The sequence below is a fragment of the Anoplopoma fimbria genome, chromosome 12 (genome assembly GCF_027596085.1).
Source record: "Anoplopoma fimbria isolate UVic2021 breed Golden Eagle Sablefish chromosome 12, Afim_UVic_2022, whole genome shotgun sequence".
Taxonomy (NCBI): domain Eukaryota; kingdom Metazoa; phylum Chordata; class Actinopteri; order Perciformes; family Anoplopomatidae; genus Anoplopoma; species Anoplopoma fimbria.
In genome coordinates this window covers 19,493,711-19,514,844 of record NC_072460.1, presented here as the reverse complement: position 1 = coordinate 19,514,844, position 21,134 = coordinate 19,493,711, and the positions used below count along the sequence as shown (strand labels likewise).

The window sequence follows — 21,134 nt, the reverse complement described above, 5'->3', positions numbered from 1 at the left end:
TGGGCTACAAGCCGGCGGTGTGCAGGATGGCCTGCTGCGTCTCATCTGCACCGACGTGCTGCGTGTGGGAATGAAATGACAGGCGGCGGACGGCTCTTTTTTTTTATTTCTTTTTTTTATCCCCTGAGGAGTTGATGGTGGCTTGTCTGAAGTGATTTCGTGGTGTTAAACTGCGGCCATGGAGGCAAAGAAAGGTAGGAACTCCTCACAGTGTCTGTTTGTTTGGACACAGAAGAGAGTAGTAAGAATACCTTCACAGTTATGTATTAGAAAATAACCAGAGCACCTGTACTGTAAAGCTATATGCTTATCATAAGTCACATACGCAGTATAGGTGACACATTTGGTCAAACAGAGCTCATCCTGATATAATTGCATTGTTTCCTACGATTCAAATCAAAGCACCCAAACAATAATTAGACAACAGGCATCACATTAAATATTTCCACACTAAGCACGTTTGTTTGAGTTCTTATCTGCTCATTTTTCCGGCTCCTGCGTAGTTTTTTTTTTTGCTTGGGTGAGATATTAAATGCACCTGCAGGCTAATTCTGTGTGCAGGGCCTTGTCAGCAGGTGATCATTGGCCTGCTATGGGAGAGTGCTGGGCTAAGTGCCATGCTACTTCCACTAAAGAAGTAGGTCACATCTGGTCCTACACTATGAGGCCTTCAGGGAGGAATACCCGTCTATGATACCGTCAACACCAAGTCCAGCATTACTTGTGTTTGATAATACACTGTGCTGATATTAGTACATGGTGTGAGAAAGAACTCAGAGTACACCAACAATAATGGACTTTGATTGAATGATAATAAAGGTGTCCACCAATAGACTTACTCCTCTATTAAAAAAGCATTATCTATGTCTATTAACCAGATGTGTTAAATATTAATTTCCCAGAATAAAATAATTCACAGCATAATCATTGATCATGTTATAACCATATGTTTTTACTTATTCTTACTTTCTTTAACTTTGTTTGAAAACACAGAAAAATGAAGTTACTGATTATTTTTGTTTGTTTGTTTTTTTAACAGATGCCCCCCCAGGGGGGGATGCAGGAAAAGGAGACACCCTGGGGTCCACTGGCTCGGCCAGAAAAAGAGGAGGGGGGGCCAAGAAGGCAATGCAGGCGAACAAGTCCGCCCTCAGGGCCCCCCGAGCCCTCTGCTGCCTCACCCTCAGCAACCCCATCCGCATGGCAGCACTGGCCCTAGTAGAGTGGAAATATCCTTCTCTGAGTTGCTTCACAGTTGTTTGTGTGTGTTTATGGTTCTGCATATGATGGACATGTACATTGCGTTCTTGAGAATATGTTGAAGTGTTTGCGTGTTGAAGTTTTATGATGCAGTTGTGTGTATTTTCCTGTAAATATACATTCACGAGGCCTGTTTGTGCCCTTAACTGCGCTCCTCAAGCCTTTTGATATTTTCATTCTGCTTGCCATTTTTGCCAACTGCGTGGCCATGGGCGTCACCAAGCCGTACCCTGATGACGACTCCAACGCTACCAATCACCAACTGGTGAGTTTCCAGTGGAGAGATGTACAGTAGCTCAACCTTACTTGTTTCTTTAACTAATTTTGAAAGTTCATGGTACGCTGAGCTTGGTATTAAGAAAGAGTAAATAAAGCAAGTAAAGGTTCAAACATAAGTTTATCTCATGGAAGATTAAAATCAGCACAGTTTAACATAGTAAGGAAAATGTGAAAAGCAGCTTATTAACACTAAATGGAGAAATAACCAATGTGTTCTAGCACAAGTGTTTCAGAAAATGGCTTGTATACTCCTCTACTTTTTAAAAGTTATCTAGTGAGAAGTAGACACATATATTGCCAGCTTGCTGCAACTCTAACGAATAAACTTCAAAATAAAAGTGCACAGCAACATGTTACAAACAACAAAACTCATCATTTTAAATCCCGGGTGAATATCCTCCCTACAAAGAAAAAATATTTCTAGTCTTAATCCAATAGTGACTTCCATTCATTCCCTTAATTGTCTGGTTGATGGACCCAAACATACCGTGCATGCTAAACTATAGTGATGCATAGAGAAATAGGTCAAACAGAAAGAGGACGGTGTGTGAAGAGAGATCTTAGAGGGCCCAACACGGAGAACCTCACATGAATCAAACAGATGCTGGAGCTCTTTGATCACACAGAGCTTTCTTCATCGGACCGTTTAGTGCTCCTTGGAAACTGAAAGTATAAAACATTTAGGACAGCAACTTGATCCCTGTAAGGGGATTGAATGAAGCTGTCAAGGTGAACTATGCCTTTATGTGAAGTATGTCTGAGCTGCTTTAACGCCGTTCTTATGTTCTTTTATCCAAGGCTTGACTCTCACTAAGAACATCTTGTGTGATTCTCCTGAAATTATCTTTCTCTCTCACGCCCTCCGAGTCATTTGACACTGATAGATGAATGCATGATTCGTTGCACCAGTTTTATTTGGTATTTTGCTGAAGGCTGCAACATTTAGTGAGAACATAACGGTGTCCTGTTTGATGGTAATGGTGTTAGAGGGGAAAAAAGTTGCGGTGTGACCTCTTCAAGGTGACCCTGTCAGGGATCATGACCGACTTAAACCCCGACCATCTGCTTTATCTCTCTCTTTGTCCCTCTTTGATGATAATTTACCCCCAATAAATTACAAATAACACAGCAGTCAAACCGAAAATTATCCAGTTTTTCTTTGGCATATTCGATATGTGAGCAATGTGACCCACACACAGCTTTATATATTTGCAAAAAACAATCAGACACAATGTTGTTATTGCATTGTTTGAAGTAATCCTTACCTTGTTTGCAGAGAGGTAAAAGTGATGTTTGAATTACATTTTAGGCGATTTTATTAAAAAGGGTAGCAGGGACACACACCCTTGCAGCAGGATAGATGTAAGTAGATCCCTTTATTGGATTGCACAAGGGAGGTAAGCTGATAGTTTAACATGCACCCCCACCTCAGGGACTTACAGTTTTATCACTTAAAATCATCACTTTTTGCAGGTTTTGGTGAATGTAACAGATTTTTGTGAATTCCACACATATTTCATTAAACCACATTATGTCTGGATTATGGTGTCAGTCCGACGTTAAAGCCTAATGAGAGTGGTAGCAGTGATTAGAAGCTTTAAGCTGAAGGTTACAGAGAAGGGATGCGGAGACAGGCGTAAGCATGTGTTAGGCAGTAGGTTAGGAGGTTATAAAGCCACCGCAGTCAGCCTTTAATGATAACACACACGGTTTAAAGAAAGACGCATGAAAAAGTCAGTTAATGCCACTTACTGCTGTGCTTTACGAAGAGAAATCCATTTAGAAATGTCTTTATTTTTACTGTGACAATCAATTGACATTTTCTTCAACACCTTTCCATATTTATTCCTTTCAGACCCACTCACTGACTTATAATTTGCCAAACATCTATACCTTGCTTTTTCTTTCCTCTCAGGAACAAGTTGAGTACGTCTTCCTCGTCATCTTCACCATCGAGACCTTCACTAAAATCCTTGCCTACGGCTTAGTCATGCACCCCAGCGCCTACATACGCAGCGGATGGAACTTGCTTGATTTCGTTATCGTCATTGTCGGGTATTTTGGAGCCTCATGTAGCCACTATTATGCATCTGTAAATGTCTTATCAATTACAAGAAGTAAAGTTCTGACTGCTCTTATGTGTGTCTGTGCAGGTTGTTCAGTGTGATAGCAGAGGGCATGACGGATCACAAGCCCGGAGAGGCCCATCACGCTGCAGGAAAACCCGGAGGCCTAGACGTCAAAGCTCTCAGAGCGTTCAGGGTGTTGCGACCGCTTCGGCTCGTATCTGGAGTGCCAAGTGCGTTTATCATCTACAGTTTGCAGTTTGTTTAAATGTGTTTTTTGAATGTTTGTTCCTGTGCTTCATCACGCATGTGCCATTGAAAAGTGTGTGTCTCCCTTGCCAGGTTTACAAATTGTGTTGAACTCCATCATGAAAGCCATGGTCCCCCTTCTGCACATCGGTATGTTGGTCATGTTTGTCATCATCATCTACGCCATCATCGGCTTGGAGCTTTTTATCGGCAGGATGCACAAGACGTGCTACTCCAGCAGCACAGGTCTGTGCTCTCTAAACTAAAAACTGACTTTTATACAGTGTCCATATTTCATGGATGTGTTGGCTCAATGCGGTTTTTTTTTTCTGCTCCAGGTCTCATGGTGGAAGACGATCCGTCACCCTGTGCGTTTGCCGGAAACGGGCGTTTCTGTGTCGGGAACGGGACTGAGTGCCGGGGCAAGTGGGAGGGCCCGAACGGCGGCATCACAAACTTTGACAATGTTTTCTTCGCCATGCTGACAGTTTTCCAGTGCATCACCATGGAGGGTTGGACGGATGTTCTCTACTGGGTACTCACATGCTCCTGGATCCTCCACACTTTTATATTTGTTCGTTGTAGTTGAAAATACTCACCTGTCCTTTGTGTCTCTGCACAGATGAATGATGCCATTGGCTTTGAGATTCCATGGGTTTACTTTGTTTCTCTGGTCATCTTTGGATCCTTTTTCATTATCAATCTCGTTTTGGGTGTGTTGAGCGGGTAGGTGGCTGCAGCATGGAGCTTAACGTCTTTTTATTGTGTTTTATGAGAAACAAAATGAATCCCTTGTATTAGTCTTCAATACTTCTTCTGAGTTTTGAGTTTGTTGTCTGTGCACAGAGAGTTCTCCAAGGAAAGAGAAAAGGCCGTGGCACGTGGTGAGCTGCAGAAGGCGCAGGAGAGCAAGCAGATGGAGGAGGACATGATAGGCTACATGGACTGGCTCATCGAGGCCGAGGATGTGGATGAAGAAGGAAACAAACGTTAGTTTGAAGCACATCTATGAAGATAAACCAAAACATCTCCACGTAGCTTTATATTTATACATTATCTGTCTCGATTTGACTTCAAAGGTGCTGCGATCGCAAAGAAAAAGATGATGAAGAAGTTTGGCTGGTACAAACACAACGAGGATGGTGGACGTAAGACAGCCGTCGCAGTTTGTTATCATTTATAAAACGTTTATTTAATGTGATTGTCTCTAACATTCAGTACTTATCTCCGTGTTCAGCCGAGTCAGATTCAGATGATGATATCGCATACCTGGATGATGACAGCGGCTTCTGTGCGTCTCTCATGTAAGACAACAGAGAAATAACATTGTTTTGAATTCCTCACTGGCATTTATGCGTTAATGAAGTAAATTCTCACCTTTTCTTCATTTCTCAGGGCAAAGATGATGGCGAATAGCTTCTGGTAAGATAAAAAAATTAAAAAGGGCTCATTCAAAAGCACCTATGCATTTTATTAGTTTTTACACCCTCGGAGACGTGCACACCTCATTCAAAATACTATTTCCCCTCTTTTTATTAAGTGACCAACTGTGCCAGCTGAATCATACAATGAGGAAGAACTGCCGCGTGGCCGTCAAGACCACCAACTTCTACTGGCTGGTGCTTCTGCTGGTGTTTCTCAACACAGTGGCCAGTGCCTCCGAGCATTACGGACAGCCAAATTGGCTCACTGAAATGCAAGGTAGGAATCCGTTCCTCCATTTATTTTAACCTTTGCTGAGCAGAGCTTCAACTCTACACTTTGTCTCACTGGAGAAACAAACCGCTACTCCACGTCTTCTTCTCTGTTTGTTCCCTCAGAGCGAGCCAACAAGGTCCTGCTGCTGCTGTTCACCCTGGAGATGTTGATGAAGATGTACGCCTTCGGCCTGCAGATCTACTTCATGGCGCTGTTCAACCGCTTCGATTGCTTCGTGGTGTGCGGCGGCATCCTCGAGACACTGCTTGTAGAGATGCAATTCATCCCGCCCATCGGCATCTCTGTGCTGCGCTGCATCCGACTGCTCAGGATATTCAAGATGACTCGGTAATTGGAGCCAGAGTTTAGTAGTAAAACATCTGGAGCTTTTCAGTCGGCTGCATGAGGAATGAACCAGTGATGAAAATCTATCAGGATTTTGTATATTCTTTAAACTTTCTTCATTCCCTGATGTGTATAAATGCTCCCTTGTTATTTCCAGGCATTGGGCCGCTTTGTCCGACCTGGTCAACTCGCTGCTCAACTCCATGAAAGCCATCTGCTCCCTCCTGCTCCTGCTCTTCCTCTTCCTCATCATCTTCGCCTTGCTGGGCATGCAGTTATTTGGAGGCAAATTCAACTTTGACGAGACTCAGATGAAGAGGAGTACCTTTGACTCATTCCCTCAGGCTCTGCTCACTTGTTTTCAGGTGATTGACACGGCTATTTGTTTATATAGCACATTTCATTACATTTAAACTCAAAGTACTTTACATTTAAAGTCAAAATATAGAAATATAGGCACAAACATAAGAACATAGGTAGCTTATACAAAATAAATATACGAATACACAAACACACAGCAATAAAAGCTCCAAAACATCAACATCTTCAAATAAAAGCCCTGTACACACACAGCATTCAACTATTTATTTTATTTTATGTATTATGGTGTCAATTACAAGCCTCTCACTCTGTGTGTCTGCTTTCTTTTTTGCAGATCCTCACTGGAGAGGACTGGAACGCTGTGATGTACGACGGCATTATGGCCTACGGAGGGCCGATCTTCCCCAACATGGTGGTGTGCATTTACTTCGTCATCCTCTTTGTCTGTGGTAACTGTATCCTTTCTCAGTCTCTGTGGATGTACTGTTTGATTCCTGAAGTGTGAGCATTAAATGATTGGTCTTTAATTCCAAATGGAACAAAGTGGACTCCTTAACTTTGTGATCAGACATCCTGCTCAACGTCTTCTTGGCTATCGCTGTGGACAACTTGGCAGGAGGCGGCGGAAAGACCAAAGTCGAGTAAGTTTGACATTAGAAAAAGATGATGAAGTGGTATCAGACTCATTTATAACGGACTCATCCTTCTATTTCCTGCTGCACGTACACTGATCACTACATTAAACACGTACAAAAATAATATTTTCAAACAATTGATTGAAGTTAGTTTCTTTTTTCAGGGAGAAAAAGGAAGAGGAAGAAGACTGGGATGAGGATGATGAGAAAGAGGATGAAGATGCAGGGGTAGAGACTCTTTTTTTATATTTCTCTTGAACCATAATGGACAAAAAAACAAACAGTGAAATGCCAAACAGCTGATCTTTTGTCTCGTTTGTAGAACGAGGAGGACGACTGGCAGGAAAATGAGGAGCTGAGGGCCATCGAGGGACTGGAGGGTGAGTTTGATGGACATCACGACCTGCAGGAGAAAAAGCAGACTTGATTTAAAACTTTAACTGTCTCTTATACATTTCATTTTTTCACTGTATTTCATTGTAGGAGTTGCTCCATTAAAGCCTGAGTTCTCAGGGCCCAAAGAGAAGATCATCCCAATCCCTGATGGGAGCTCCTTCTTCCTTCTTGGAAAGAAAAACTGGTAATTTTGAGATCATTTGTGCGCCAAATTTACCAGATTCTTCCACACTATAATATAACTCTTTAACCCTTCACTGATTTAACAATGAAGATGTGTGGTATGCTTTAACACCATTACATTCTTAAAAATAATCCACTTTTCTTTGTAATTTCACTCCCATTGTCAGCTTGCGAGTCGCCTGTCACAACCTCATCCATCACCCCTACTTCACCAACTTCATCCTCATCTTCATCATCCTCAGCAGTATTTCCCTGGCTGCCGAGGATCCGATCAAATCCCACTCATTCAGGAACATAGTAAGAGTGACCACATCAGGCAGACCAGGTCCATCTGCTCTTTAGTCACATAAAGAAGATTGATTACTAACTCTAGCTTCTCTCATCCTCAGGTGCTCGGTTATGCAGATTATGTGTTCACTTCGGTTTTCACAGTGGAGATTGTACTAAAGGTAACGGTTCCATTGCTTTAACTTGACTAAAACTGCTAAAACTGTGGTGCAATTCATTTCTACAACACATCACTTTCTTTCTTCGCTCGTGTCCAGATGACAGTCTACGGTGCTGTTCTGCACACCGGCTCCTTCTGTAGAAACGCCTTCAACCTCCTTGACCTGGTGGTTGTCGGTGTGTCGCTCATGTCTTTCTTCTTACAGTGAGTAGATACCCGTCCAACAACACAACACAAACTGCACGCAGTTGACTTCTGACAGAAAAATCAATAGTTGTGTAACTGAAGAGAAGCAGTGACGGCTCTTTAAAGTGTTATGATTAGAGGGTAACACACTTTACCAGTGTAGTATTATACTGTATACTCTCTATTTCCCAATCCAATCTGCCTTATGTTTCTGTTTTATTATATTATACATTATATTGAACATTTTTTGCACTGTTGCTTCCAGTTCAAGTGCGATCTCTGTGGTCAAGATTCTCAGAGTGCTGCGAGTGCTCAGGCCTCTACGTGCCATTAACAGAGCGAAGGGACTAAAGGTGAACAGTTCTTTCTTTTTTTGTAATTTGAAATTACATATTAAGTAAGCAAGTGTTTATTGCATGGTTCCTGAATAACATTGTGGTGTATATTCAGTTTATATTTAGTGTTATGTGTCCTTTGTCGTTCACAGAATGTGGTGCAGTGTGTGTTTGTGGCGATCCGCACCATTGGCAACATCTTAATTGTCACAACACTGCTTCAGTTCATGTTTGCCTGTATCGGAGTGCAGCTCTTCAAGGTAAACATTCTCTCAATGGCCACTTTATTAGGTACACTTGTGCAGTCTGATGCGATTCAATACAACTGTTCGTCCATAACGACAGTTTTTCTTGACGTTGTCATTGAGGTGCTAAATAAATGACATGTTTAGCATTATGGATAGTAGGTTTTTACACTGGACTGTATTATTTTTAGAAGTGTAATTTATTAATAAGAATTAAAGGGAGACGCAGACTAAAGGACCTTTAGTCGTTTCAGACTAAATCAACATATTTTAATTTGAAGCTCATTATTTCTGACATTTTCCTCTCTTACCTTCCGGTCAGGCCGGTTCACCTCGCTTGAACATATCTCTGTGAATAATATTTTATCTCTTCCCACACTGGCATACACCCTTCTCCGGTCTGGTAGTGCTAATTTAAACAAAATATTTTTATTTTCTATGTGACATAAATCTGCTCAGTCAGTGTTAAATCTGGATTTCAATCAATCTATATATAGAAATCTTTAATCTTTCTAATATTATGCCCCTTTATGTTTGTAAATGCATGGACCAAATATCAGGAACACCTTTAACTATGACCTCATTAATAAACATATTAAATTTACATATGTCTAACAATATCTAAAAAAAAATGAGCATTAAGAGAAGGCTGATGTATTGGACTGCACAGGATTGTAAAGGTGCACCTAATTTTCTCTAACTTACTCATTTAAAAGGTAAGTGACCAGTGAGTGTTTTTAACAGTTTTAACTTTCTTGTGTTTTAATGTTACAGGGCAGATTCTACAGCTGCACAGATGAAGCCAAACACACTCCTGTGGAGTGCAGGTCAGTTTTCTTTTCTTCTTCTCTACACCAGTGGTTAAAGTCTGAGACTCTGAGCCCACTCACCGTTAGTTTACTTGTTTACTTTTGCTTAATTCCTGGATGTCTATAATGAATATTGTTATTTGATCACACTCAACAGTTGAGCCAAGATAACCTAATATTGTTTCTCCTTTTAGTTTCCAACTAAAAAACTTCTGTATCTCTGAACTATCTCTTTAACCAAATCACACACATTTAATTATAGGCTCCTTTATGTGATCTTTTAATAACGAATGTAATATATATTTTTCACTTCCATTCACTCAGCCTCCCCTGGGGATGCCCGCCTCCCACCTTAAAAACCTCTGGTCTACACAACATGAAGCACCTGACAGTCTCTTAACACGCCGTCGCTGCCGTTAAATATGTGCATTTGTTTGATTTTAGGGGAACGTTTGTCGTCTATAAAGACGGGGATATGAACCATCCCATGGTGAGAGAGAGGATTTGGGAAAATAGTGATTTCAACTTTGACAACGTGCTGATGGGCATGCTGGCTCTGTTCACTGTGTCGACATTTGAAGGCTGGCCACAGTGAGTAGTAACTTTTATGTTTTTGTGTAATACAAAGGATTACTATTAGTTTTATTGTTTTATTGTCAACAAATCCCATGAAAAGAAAAACAAAGAGCGTGTTGGTCGATATATAATATTTTCTGACTTGCCTACACTGTTACAATCTGGTCACAAATATGTAGTTTAATTTGTTTAAATTGATCACTAATGAATAGTGCATTTGTTGGGGGACTATTTTCTGCTGCGGATTAATACATGCCGGGTATGCTAGTGATCCTGGTTGTGAGGTTTAGGTACCCGTTAACTAGCACAAAACAAGAACCCTTTTGTTGGGGCAGTTAACGGTTGCATCGAAAATGGGAATATTGAATACAAAATGTGGTTTAATGCAGTTAAATTTAATTTTTTATTCAATTTATTATATATAATTATTTTAGAAATTATTTATGACCATATTTTTTAAATTAACATTAAAAAAATATTATACATCAGTTTTTAGCTACAGCGACAGTACTTGTTTTGATTCTTTTTTTTGTCTTTTAATGGGATTTGTTGACAATAAAAAAATTAATGAATATCTTCCTTACCCTTTAAGCATTTTATTATTCAAATCATTAAATTTTTTACATTACAGTCATTTAGCAGACGCTTTTATCCAAAGCGACTTACAATCAGTAGTATATTACATATCATTCACCTTCACACACTGATGACAGGCTACCATGCAAGGTGCCACCATCAGACTAACTAACATTCATGCAACATCCAGTCCACACCGATGGCAAGCCTTCAGGAGCAACTTGGGGTTAAGTGTCTTGCCGAAGGACACATCGACTGCCGAAGCCGGGTATCGAACCACCGACCCTCTGATTGGAGAACTACCTTGCTCTCCACTACGCCACAGCGTAGATCAATGTTTGGCTATGAAAAGTTTCCTCACTGTGTTTTTTTTGTTTTGTTTAAAGGCTCCTTTATCGATCTGTGGACGCCAACGCCATCAACCGAGGGCCCATTTACAACTACCGAGTAGAAATCTCCATCTTTTTCATCATCTACATCATCATCATCGCTTTCTTCATGATGAACATATTTGTGGGTTTCGTCATCATCACGTTTCGAGAGCAAGGAGAGGCTGAGTTCAAAAACTGTGAACTCAACAAAAATCAAGTAAGTTGTTTTTCCCCAAAACTTCAGTTTCAATTAAATTAATCTTTATGTGTGATACATTTGTTTAAGATTCACAAAGTGAATAATGTGTGTGGTCTCTTCTTTTTCCTCCTGTCCAGCGCCAGTGTGTGTACTACGCTCTGAAAGCTCAACCTATAAAGATTTACATCCCTAAAAACCCGTCTCAGCTCAAATTCTGGAGAATTATCAACTCCAGCCAGTTTGAATACGTCATGTTTGTGCTGATTCTGGGAAACACCCTCACTCTGGCTATTCAGGTATCATTTAACTCATTCATGAAATACAGAAATATCAATTTGTTTCAGTGCTGGGATGTGAAGTTTTGTGTTGTTGTTCCTCTCGCAGCATTACGAGCAGTCCAAACTATTCACCTCCATCATGGACATCCTCAACATGATCTTCACTGTGGTTTTCACTATAGAGATGATCATCAAGTTACTGGCTCTGCGGGTTCATGTGAGGTTTCACTCTTTGACCTTTGAAAACAAAAACATTCAACTGTCATTAATGCCTGTGTTTGACTTACACCCTCTTTGTTTTATTCTTTCCTTTGCAGCACTATTTCATCGATCCGTGGAATTCTTTTGACGCTTTGATCGTGGTGGGGAGCGTGTTGGATATTGCCGTCTCTGAGTTAAGCGTAAGTGTGTCTACTTTGCTGACAAAAGAACACATATTAATATTTAACTTAAAAAGCCCTTTATGTACAATATAGATAATTTAGTCTGATACTGTTAATAAAACCAGAGGAGAATCCAGTTGCCAGAATAAAAACTTTTCACTATTAGTGCTATCAAAGACTTTTTTTATTTCCCTGACCCCAAAAAATTAAACAATCTGTATATCTGTATGTTTACATTAACCCTTCGCCAGAATTATATTCCTGTTAGAATAGAAACAACAATACTACAAGACCAGAATTCTTACACCATTAAAATTCCAAATAATCGTTCATTGGAATTGAAATGACATTGTAAAGATTCTAACATCCTGATGGGTTTTTAATCTCTCTTACTCCTCTCACATGGCATCTCTACCTGTTACCTGATCCAGGGAGGAGGCGGCCACGGTGAGGTAAGAGCTGAGCACAACCACTGCACCTCTGAATGTGTCTTTCATTTTGGATTTATACTTCAAGATACTCAAGCACTGTAACACACATTGTTATACATTGAACTGTTTTTGTTCTAGGGTAAAGGAGAGAGCGGAAAAGTGTCCATCACATTCTTCCGTTTGTTCCGAGTCTTGAGATTGGTGAAACTGCTCAGCAAAGGAGAGGGCATCCGAACGCTCCTCTGGACTTTTGTCAAGTCGCTTCAGGTCAGCGAATAATTCACATCACACAAATGATTGATTTCACTACTTTGTCATGACGTTGATGAAGTCCTTTTTTTTGGTAATCATACTCTTGGCTTTATTGTGCTCAGGCCCTGCCTTATGTTGGTCTGCTCATCGCGATGATCTTTTTCATCTATGCTGTGATTGGCATGCAGGTAAGTCTCTTTTATTAAAGTGATCCAGAACTAATATTAATCAATTTACTAAATAATGATAAAGAAAACTGTGGTTCAGCTGTTTGTTTCTTACCAAGTATTTTCCTTTCAGTCATTTGGGAAAGTGGCCATCGATGACGACACACATATAAACAGAAACTGCAACTTCCAGACTTTCTTCATGGCTGTCCTGGTGCTCTTCAGGTGAGTCGTTAGTTATATAACAGCTTATATATTACAGTATTTCCACAAGGTTTAAAAAGATCTCAGCGTATAAGTAAAGGTAAAAAAAAAATGCGGCTCCGTCCCTGCGTCCTTGTAGGTGTGCCACCGGAGAGCAGTGGCAGGAGATTATGTTGGCAGCTCTGCCCGGTAGACGCTGCGACCCAGAAGCCGACACTGAGCCTGGTGAAGAGTTCAGCTGCGGCAGCAACTTGTCCTACATCTACTTCATCAGCTTCTTCATGCTCTGTGCTTACCTGGTGAGGAGGATTAAGGATCTGTTCTTTTTAATCACTAAGGTCTTAGATCAGTTGTAGTAAAACACTTTCCCTCCTTTTATATAACATGAAACAGCCTCCAGACTCTGAATTAAATTAGGTATAATTAATTCAGAGTTTGCTTTACAGGCTTTATCAGGTCAAGTGGGATCACAGTCAGATGAAAGTAGAGAGGATAGAATTTCAACAACTGAGCAGCAGCAGCTAACCCTGCCTCCTCTAATTCCCAGCTCCTTAGAGAACTCACTCCTCAGTGGATTTTGTTAATCCAGACAGCAGAGCTAAATATCCTGATTTAAAAAGGGTGCAAATATTTTGGTAGCATTTCCATGACCTCATGACGCTATTTATAGACATTTAAACAGGTTGAAGGAAGGTGACTTTGAACCTGGAGAATGTTTGAGAGCAGAACGAGGTTTAATCTGAAGGTTTGGTTTGCTTATATAAGTGGAAGTTCATCCTCTTTTTAGCTGTTGCAGATCTGAAGGGAAAATGGATAGTGTAATCCTATATATGGTGCAAAGGACCCTCTAGCGGTGATGTTGCAGATTGTAACCAACTGAAACTTTTCCTGTATGCCAAGCGTGTAGGAAAACTACAGTGTCCAACCCCAAAACATGAATGTCCCTATCTAGAGCCAGTGTTGTTCTGGGCTACTGTAGAAACATGGCCTACTCTGTAAAGAGGATCTGCTCCCTATGTAGAAATAAACGGCTCATTCTGAGGTAATACAAACACACTGATTCTTATTTTCCAGTGATTACACACTTAAAAAATCTAAGTTTTGAATATTACATTCCATTTCTGTCAATAAATGCCCCTAAATGCTACACACTTATCTTTAAAGTTTACTTCAAGTTTAAAAACTTTCACAGTCTCAGCACTTTCCTTGTTTCCTTGAAGCCAGATTAACAACCACAGCGTCCGGGTTCATGTTAGGCCACGTCTCTTTATTTGTTTCTTGCATTCCTTCTATGGTTTCCTTTTTTATGGACAGCTGACATTCATCAGTCTGTGTGTGTTATGTGACCTTTAGCAGATCCCCACTGGGATCCTCCTTGACTCCCTAAAATAGACCTGGACCCCTTTGTGCTGCTGGGTTTTGGCAAAATTCACACACGTACACATCATTATTTAAGACCACTCTGAGAACCAAATGCATTTAAAAGCAAATAATCACAGACTTCCATCTCGAGCATTGGGTCTACTTTTAGCTACTGTGCCTTAAAGCACATTGCATGCATGAATTTCCTTTGACGGTATTTTAATCACAGATGTTTTTATAAGGTTATATAATAGTCATCAACCAGAACTAGACATTATTTTAAGTAGTTGAAAGGCTCTTTTGATGGTATTTTTTAATGATTAAATGTTGTTTCTGTCCTTCTATCTATCAAGATTATCAACTTGTTCATTGCCGTCATCATGGACAACTTTGAATACCTGACAAGAGACTGGACTGTGCTCGGTACTCACCACCTGGATGAGTTCAAGAGAGTTTGGTCTGACTACGATCCAGAGGCCACGTAAGACTCGTTTCTCTTCAACCTTCTGCTCTTCTGCATGACCCAGAATATTCTAATCTGTGAGTAAGTGTGTGACTTTCTGTCTCCTACAGCGGTCGTATAAAACACATCGACGTCGTCACTATGCTGCGACGGATTCAACCACCTCTTGGTTTTGGAAAACTTTGTCCTCATCGTGTTGCTTGCAAGGTAAGTTGACTCAAATTCAGTGCTGGTAAACGTGATGCGAGGAACATGAGCAGATAGATAGATCTCACTCCTTCTGCCTCTTGTGTCCTCTCAGAGACTGGTTGCTATGAACGTCCCACTGCACTCTGACGGGACGGTCACCTTCAGTGCTACTCTGTTTGCTCTAGTGCGAACCTCACTCAAGATCAAGACTGAAGGTTTGGTCTAATTCATATTAATAGACGGAAACTCATTCATGCTCATTGTGCTTGAGTATGAGTCTACCTCTCAGGGCTGTTTCACCCAAAGGATTTTTGTCCGTTGTCGCCCTCAGGCCCCATCGACAAGCAGAATGAGGAGCTGAAGGTGATCATTAAGAAGCTCTGGAAGCACACCAAGCCCAAGCTCATTGATGAAGTCATTCCTCCCCCTAGAGGTACAACAAGAATTCACATAGCTGCCAGCCAGAAAGACAAAGCACTAAATTCAACTTTTGCCTTTTAGGGAATTGTGAAATCAGATGAAAGTAACATGCCTTCATCTGAAAAAAAATCTGTTTTCAAACATACACTGTATGCCTTCCACTTGGCACATTTTCATCAATAACTTCCTCTTTTTTTTTCTTCCTCAGGGGATGAGGTGACTTGTGGGAAGTTCTATGCCAGCTTCCTGATTCAGGACTATTTTAAAAAGTACCGCAAGAGAAAGGAGAGGGAGAGGAAATTGAAAAAGAAGGACAGGGCGGCTTCTCTGCAGGTGACTTTACAAGACCAGTGTGTAGGATTTAGGGGGATTTACAGTTACAACATTAAAGTTGTAACTATGTTATGATTGGTGTATAATCACCTATAAATCGTGTGTATTTGCAGGCCTAGAATGAGCCCCTCATATCTACATAAGTAGCAGGTCCTCTTCCACCAAGTCTGCCATGTTTCTACCGAAGACCAGAACGTATAAAACAAACACTTGCTCTAGAGAGGGCTTTTAATATTTTACGTTACCTGAAGGCCACTGTATGTCTGCAACACGCTTGGAAGGGGAGGTATTTTAAAGATCACCTTTAGACATAAATCGGCACCTCACTTACAATAAAATGTTTTGTCTTAAAGAGTTTTACACATGGCAGTTCAGTTAAAAATGTACTTTCTAAATCCTGATTCTATCAACTATGAATATGCAAATATTTGGTTTAACTGCTTAACACAAGACATCCTGTACTTCCCTTACACTGTCAGTGCACTGGGGTTTCAACTGACACATATGTGTATATTCTTGTATGTACACATCTTAATGTAAGCAAAGAGAAACTTTCCTCCTTCAGCAGATGTTTGTGAAAACAGCCTTCTTATGTCAAACTGTGCAGATGTTTTTTTTCTGCAGGAGAAAGAAGATCAAACATCCGAAATTAGGGTGCATTTTGTATGTAAATGTTTCTATATGTGTTCTCTTAGCTGGGCCTGCGAACGCTGCAGGACCTGGCTCCAGAGATGCGTCTGGCGATGGCCTGTGACCTTGAAGAAGAGGAGGGCGCGGAGGGAGAGCTGACCGGTGAGGATATATTCGACAGCGAGCCAGGAACCTCCGTGACCAGCAAGCCCGCCAGTACGCCGCTGCCGCCTTTAAACAAGCTGGTGGAGCAGGTAACTGTGCTCATGGAGCATGAGCCCAAGAAAGCCACAGCAGAGGTGATCGTTGAGCAGGTAGTGGGCCTGCAGGATCACCAGAGACCAGGATCAGAGCTGGCAGGAGTCAGCGCTGTAACAGAGCAGCCTGTGAGGTCTGAACCCCTGCCCGTCAGGTGTGTGTCTCTCATTCTATATAAACTCACACATTGGGACTGTATTTTTAAAAAAGTCGTAATGAGTTGTTTCCTCTCCTGTTCAGGGTGGAGTCCATCAACGAGTTGCCTCCTCCTCCTCCTCCTTCTCCTCCTCCTCCTCCTCCTCCTCCCCCCTCCCCCAGAGATAGCAGAGGTTGTAGTCGAAGAACCAGTTGTGGAGGCTACGACCGTAGTAGAGGAGCAGGTTTATTACACTGAGGAGAACACTGCAAATCCACCATCAGTAGACGGGTAAGAAACAAGCTAGAGAGTGAGGAGAGAAATACTACATGTATGTAAAAAACTAATAAATAAAGGAATAGTTTGAATACACTTATTGGCTTGATTGCCGGGAGTTAGATGAGATGATTGATACTCTAGAAAGAAAAGTAATTATGCATATTTACCAAAATGTCAAACTGTTATTTTAAGAACATTAAATAACCCTAATACTATTGGATCTTACAGGTATGTCTACCCAGAAGCTGTCTCTTCTGTACCAACTGAGACGGCCTACAATGGCCAGAGCCTGGAAAGTAACGGAGGTATTGGGGAGATACCGTATGAAACCCCTGATGCCAATGGCTTTGAAAGCAGCGGTTATAACGGCACCAACATGAACGGAGGGAGCGTCACTGCAAGCCCCACTCCCTATGCTTCAAATGGATACAATGGGAATGGATATAATGGGAATGGATATAATGGGAACGGATACGCAGGCGACATCGAAAACGGCAGCATCATCAGCACCAATGGTAATGGGAGTACATTGAACGGCAATGGAAATGGCAGCACCTTCAGTGGTTACACTGGGAACGGCTACAATGGAGAAGAGAATGGCGCACAGTTTGTCAGGAGACGACTGCTTCCTCTCATACCTCAAGGTGAAAAAAAATACATTTTATTCTTTTGTCTTTATAAGTGGACACTGTTGGTAATTCAATTCTATACATTACATATATGTACAATGTGCAATTTACAGAATTATACTGTTTTAGCAACCATTTTAATAATCAATTAATTGTTTAAGTAATTTGTCAACGTTTTATTGTTCCAAATTCTCAATTATGAGGATTCGATTTTGTTTCCTGTCCTACATTATAGTAAATTCAATCTCTTTGGAGCTTTGATTGCTGTTCAAACAAAACAAGACCTTTTTCTTTTGGTGGTGTAATATTTGACTTGGAAATTGTGACGGCATTTTACTCAGTTTTATTATGTTTTTTACAAAGTTGTATGTATTACAGTGCTTCTCTAATGATGGCAAATAGCTTCTGTTATCTATTTTTAATAAACTAAAAACCATCCCTTTGCTACTAGATTAGTAAAAAGGATGTTGAAGGTTATTTTGGCTGGTAACTGCAGTGGAATATTCACAAGTGTTATTGCAAATATATACAGGTTTGTAGTCACAGACTTTCACTACTAATGCTCAAGGCTGTATTCCCAACCGGGGAAAAGCGGTCAGCTTCACCTCAGCCTCTCATGTGTCTGTGGTAGTTTGATTACTGGCAGATTTGCACCACTCAAGCAAAGTATCAACTAAAATGATGAGGGACTTTAAGCGAAACTACACTCCCTGATTCAGCTTGAACTCACCCTTCATATATTTTTGGATTTTTATGGTGCAACAAGTTGTCTTTAACCAAATTTTCCATAAACTGGGGTCAATAGGACCAGCTCATTTTTGCCATACGATGAGCTGCGATACTCAAACCTTCCACACAGGGTGATGATATTTTAGTCATGCTTACTGAACAGTGTCCTATCACTTTCCTGTTTATTGTTTCAGGTCGAAAGCCGTCCTTTAACCTACAGTGTCTGAGGCCACAGAGCAGTGTGGACGACCTCCCCATCCCAGGGACCTTCCGTGGGAACACATCCTCATCCAGAGCCCGTATGCAGGTAAAGCTAACCGCACACACATTCTTAAATGTTAGAGTTCGTACACAGACTGTGTCTCATCTTGATTCGCTGGTCTTCTCCTCCTTCTCCTGCTCTCTCCATCTCAGACCCAGCACAGCCTGGACTCCCGGCCCAGCAGCGTGTCCTCGATGTCGTCAGCCTCCTGGGTGAACGCGACGACAGCTGGTGCCAATCCTCTCCCAGGATTAATCCCCCCCGCAGGGCGCAGGGGCAAGCTCGTCTACACGCCTATGATCCTGGTGGATGAAGCCACCGGCACCAGCCAGCCGCTGTGGAGCGACGGCTCTGCCAGCCTCCCAGCAGGGAGCAGGGCACCTGGCTGGTACCCGGGTCAGACCAGGACCTTCAGCAGCATGAGGATGCCACCCGTCAACCAGGGCTTCGTGGACAGAGGCAGTGCAGACAGTCTGGTCGAGTCGGTGAGTTATAATGCAGGAATGGATAGCAACCAGTATGTACAATCAGGAAACATATTTGCTATTTTGAATTACTCCAAGCCTACTAGTTTCATTTTGTGTTTATTTTTGACAATAACTTATATTTTTCCACCTTTATCTGCTTATTATTATCTTTATTAAGGGATAGGTTCACAATTCTTCAAGTTTACTTTTAAACAATAGTAGACATTTTGTTCTAAAAAGACTGTAACCTTGGCGATACTCACTTGATTTGACTAACTTGGAATGCTGAAACCTCATATTAAATAAAGATAAGCCTTATCTGTAGTAATATTTCTTTGCACAGAAAAACAGTCTGTGGATTTTGTCCCCTATCATTTTTATTGTAAGCATTTTGGGGAGGCGTGTCTTAATGTCCAGTATGTTCAAGAAAAATCAAGAAAATCAAGAAAAAATGATTACAGCAAGCAAATATATATGTATATATGACAGACTTGAATAACTGTGACCCTATCCTTTAATATAGCAGGTTAAGCATGCTCTGATATATGCTGTAAATACTATACATACTAATACAAAAATATTACACCAACAACAGTAAAAAGACAACATTTATTTTTGATGCTGATACAATTTGAAGTTTATATAACTGTGCACCACTGAGACAAATTCTTAGTAAGTTTGATACTTCAACTTTCTTTTAAATATGCTGGAAATTCAAGTCTATTTCCTGTAACTGCACTGTTTACATAATAAAAAAAAGAAACAAAGTTGCTATATTTTGCATTTTAATTTGGCTAAGTGATTCATTCAGCTGATAAAATGATCAGTGCATTGTCCATAATGATAATCACATAGACATGCGGGTTTATGTTTGCGTGTAAATTAGTGGCTAAAAACATAATCCCTGTCCTACGTCATTGTTCATCTGCCTTTTTTTTTTTCTTCCTTGCTAATGTCAGATCCTGATCTCCGAGGGTCTGGGTGTCTACGCCAGGGACCCCAAATTTGTGAGCTTTGCCAAGAGGGAGATTGCCGAAGCCTGTCACATGACTCTGGACGACATGGAGAGCGCGGCCTCTGACCTCATAGCTCGCGGGGCAAGTCAGTCGGTTTCTCGTTTTGAGGAGGAACTGGCCGATGAAATGAACTGCGTGATTTCTTATTGAGATCAGCAAAACTGAAAAAAAAACTATGAGAGAGAAAGTGAGTGTGTGAATTTTGTGGACTGGACAGCTCAAGTGTAAGAGTGATGTCTGCTTTGTTGTACCAAGGTGAAATGTTGTGCTGGTAAGATCGACTTTAACTTGTAAATGCCAAAACACACACACACACACACACACACACACACACACACACACACACACACACACACACACACACACACACACACACACACACACACACACACACACACACACACACACACACCACATAATATTACACACACATTGATTTTAAGATTACACTGAGTAAGTGGCAGGACTCACAACTATGAACACTTAAGCCCTGTTTTCCACTGAATGTGACAGAAAACTGTGGCTCTTTGCATCATTATGACAGAGGACCATTTTTTTGCATTGTATTCTTATTTTGTACTGTACATGAATTATTCCCACTTTATATACCTATATCAACAGTAAAAAAATAAATAAAATATTAAACTATTAGATTAATAAATCATTCATACCTTGTTACACAAATAACTGATATGTGAGTGCCCATAGCATTTGCTATTTTTGAGAAATATTAAACATTGAATATTGAATATCCTCTAATATACAACATGAAAACTCATAGTTTCAAAGTTTGGGATTTTTGTGACTAGAAATAAAGCATTATGTTTTCTCATATGTTTGTTTTCTTTTCTTTTCGTTGCAGTTATTATTCTTGTGCAGTAATAACAACCTTCCAAACAGTGTACTTAAGCTGAAAGGTCCTCTTTTTTGTTCTGTTTTTTTTCAAAGCAGTGCTATAATGGAGGTTGAAACCCGCAGCAAAAATACAAAAGAATGAATTACATAATCATAGTCATTAATGGGCTGGCAGATGGGCAACATCTGGGTTTCACTTCCCCTTTTAGATAAC

The 21,134-nt window shown here is 40.8% G+C and overlaps 1 protein-coding gene across 1 annotated transcript; it reads left to right on the top strand.

Moving 5' to 3' along the window:
• Window positions 1-178: 178 nt before the first annotated feature.
• On the top strand, window positions 179-20,393 carry cacna1fa (calcium channel, voltage-dependent, L type, alpha 1F subunit a). The gene is given in 48 exon segments (XM_054608733.1): window positions 179-194; window positions 1,040-1,254; window positions 1,421-1,525; window positions 3,455-3,594; window positions 3,693-3,838; window positions 3,948-4,100; window positions 4,193-4,389; window positions 4,477-4,580; window positions 4,701-4,843; window positions 4,934-5,002; window positions 5,092-5,158; window positions 5,250-5,276; window positions 5,395-5,555; window positions 5,675-5,900; window positions 6,055-6,262; window positions 6,553-6,673; window positions 6,787-6,859; window positions 7,018-7,081; window positions 7,176-7,233; window positions 7,337-7,433; window positions 7,600-7,729; window positions 7,822-7,881; window positions 7,978-8,084; window positions 8,332-8,419; window positions 8,554-8,661; window positions 9,421-9,473; window positions 9,900-10,046; window positions 10,994-11,195; window positions 11,315-11,473; window positions 11,562-11,672; window positions 11,773-11,856; window positions 12,270-12,296; window positions 12,408-12,536; window positions 12,644-12,709; window positions 12,822-12,913; window positions 13,032-13,191; window positions 14,608-14,735; window positions 14,828-14,924; window positions 15,019-15,121; window positions 15,238-15,339; window positions 15,535-15,659; window positions 16,355-16,701; window positions 16,788-16,847; window positions 16,849-16,974; window positions 17,191-17,606; window positions 18,515-18,627; window positions 18,735-19,067; window positions 20,009-20,393. Coding segments are annotated over 48 exon segments (6,270 nt in total). The 3' UTR covers window positions 20,216-20,393.
• Window positions 20,394-21,134: the final 741 nt, after the last annotated feature.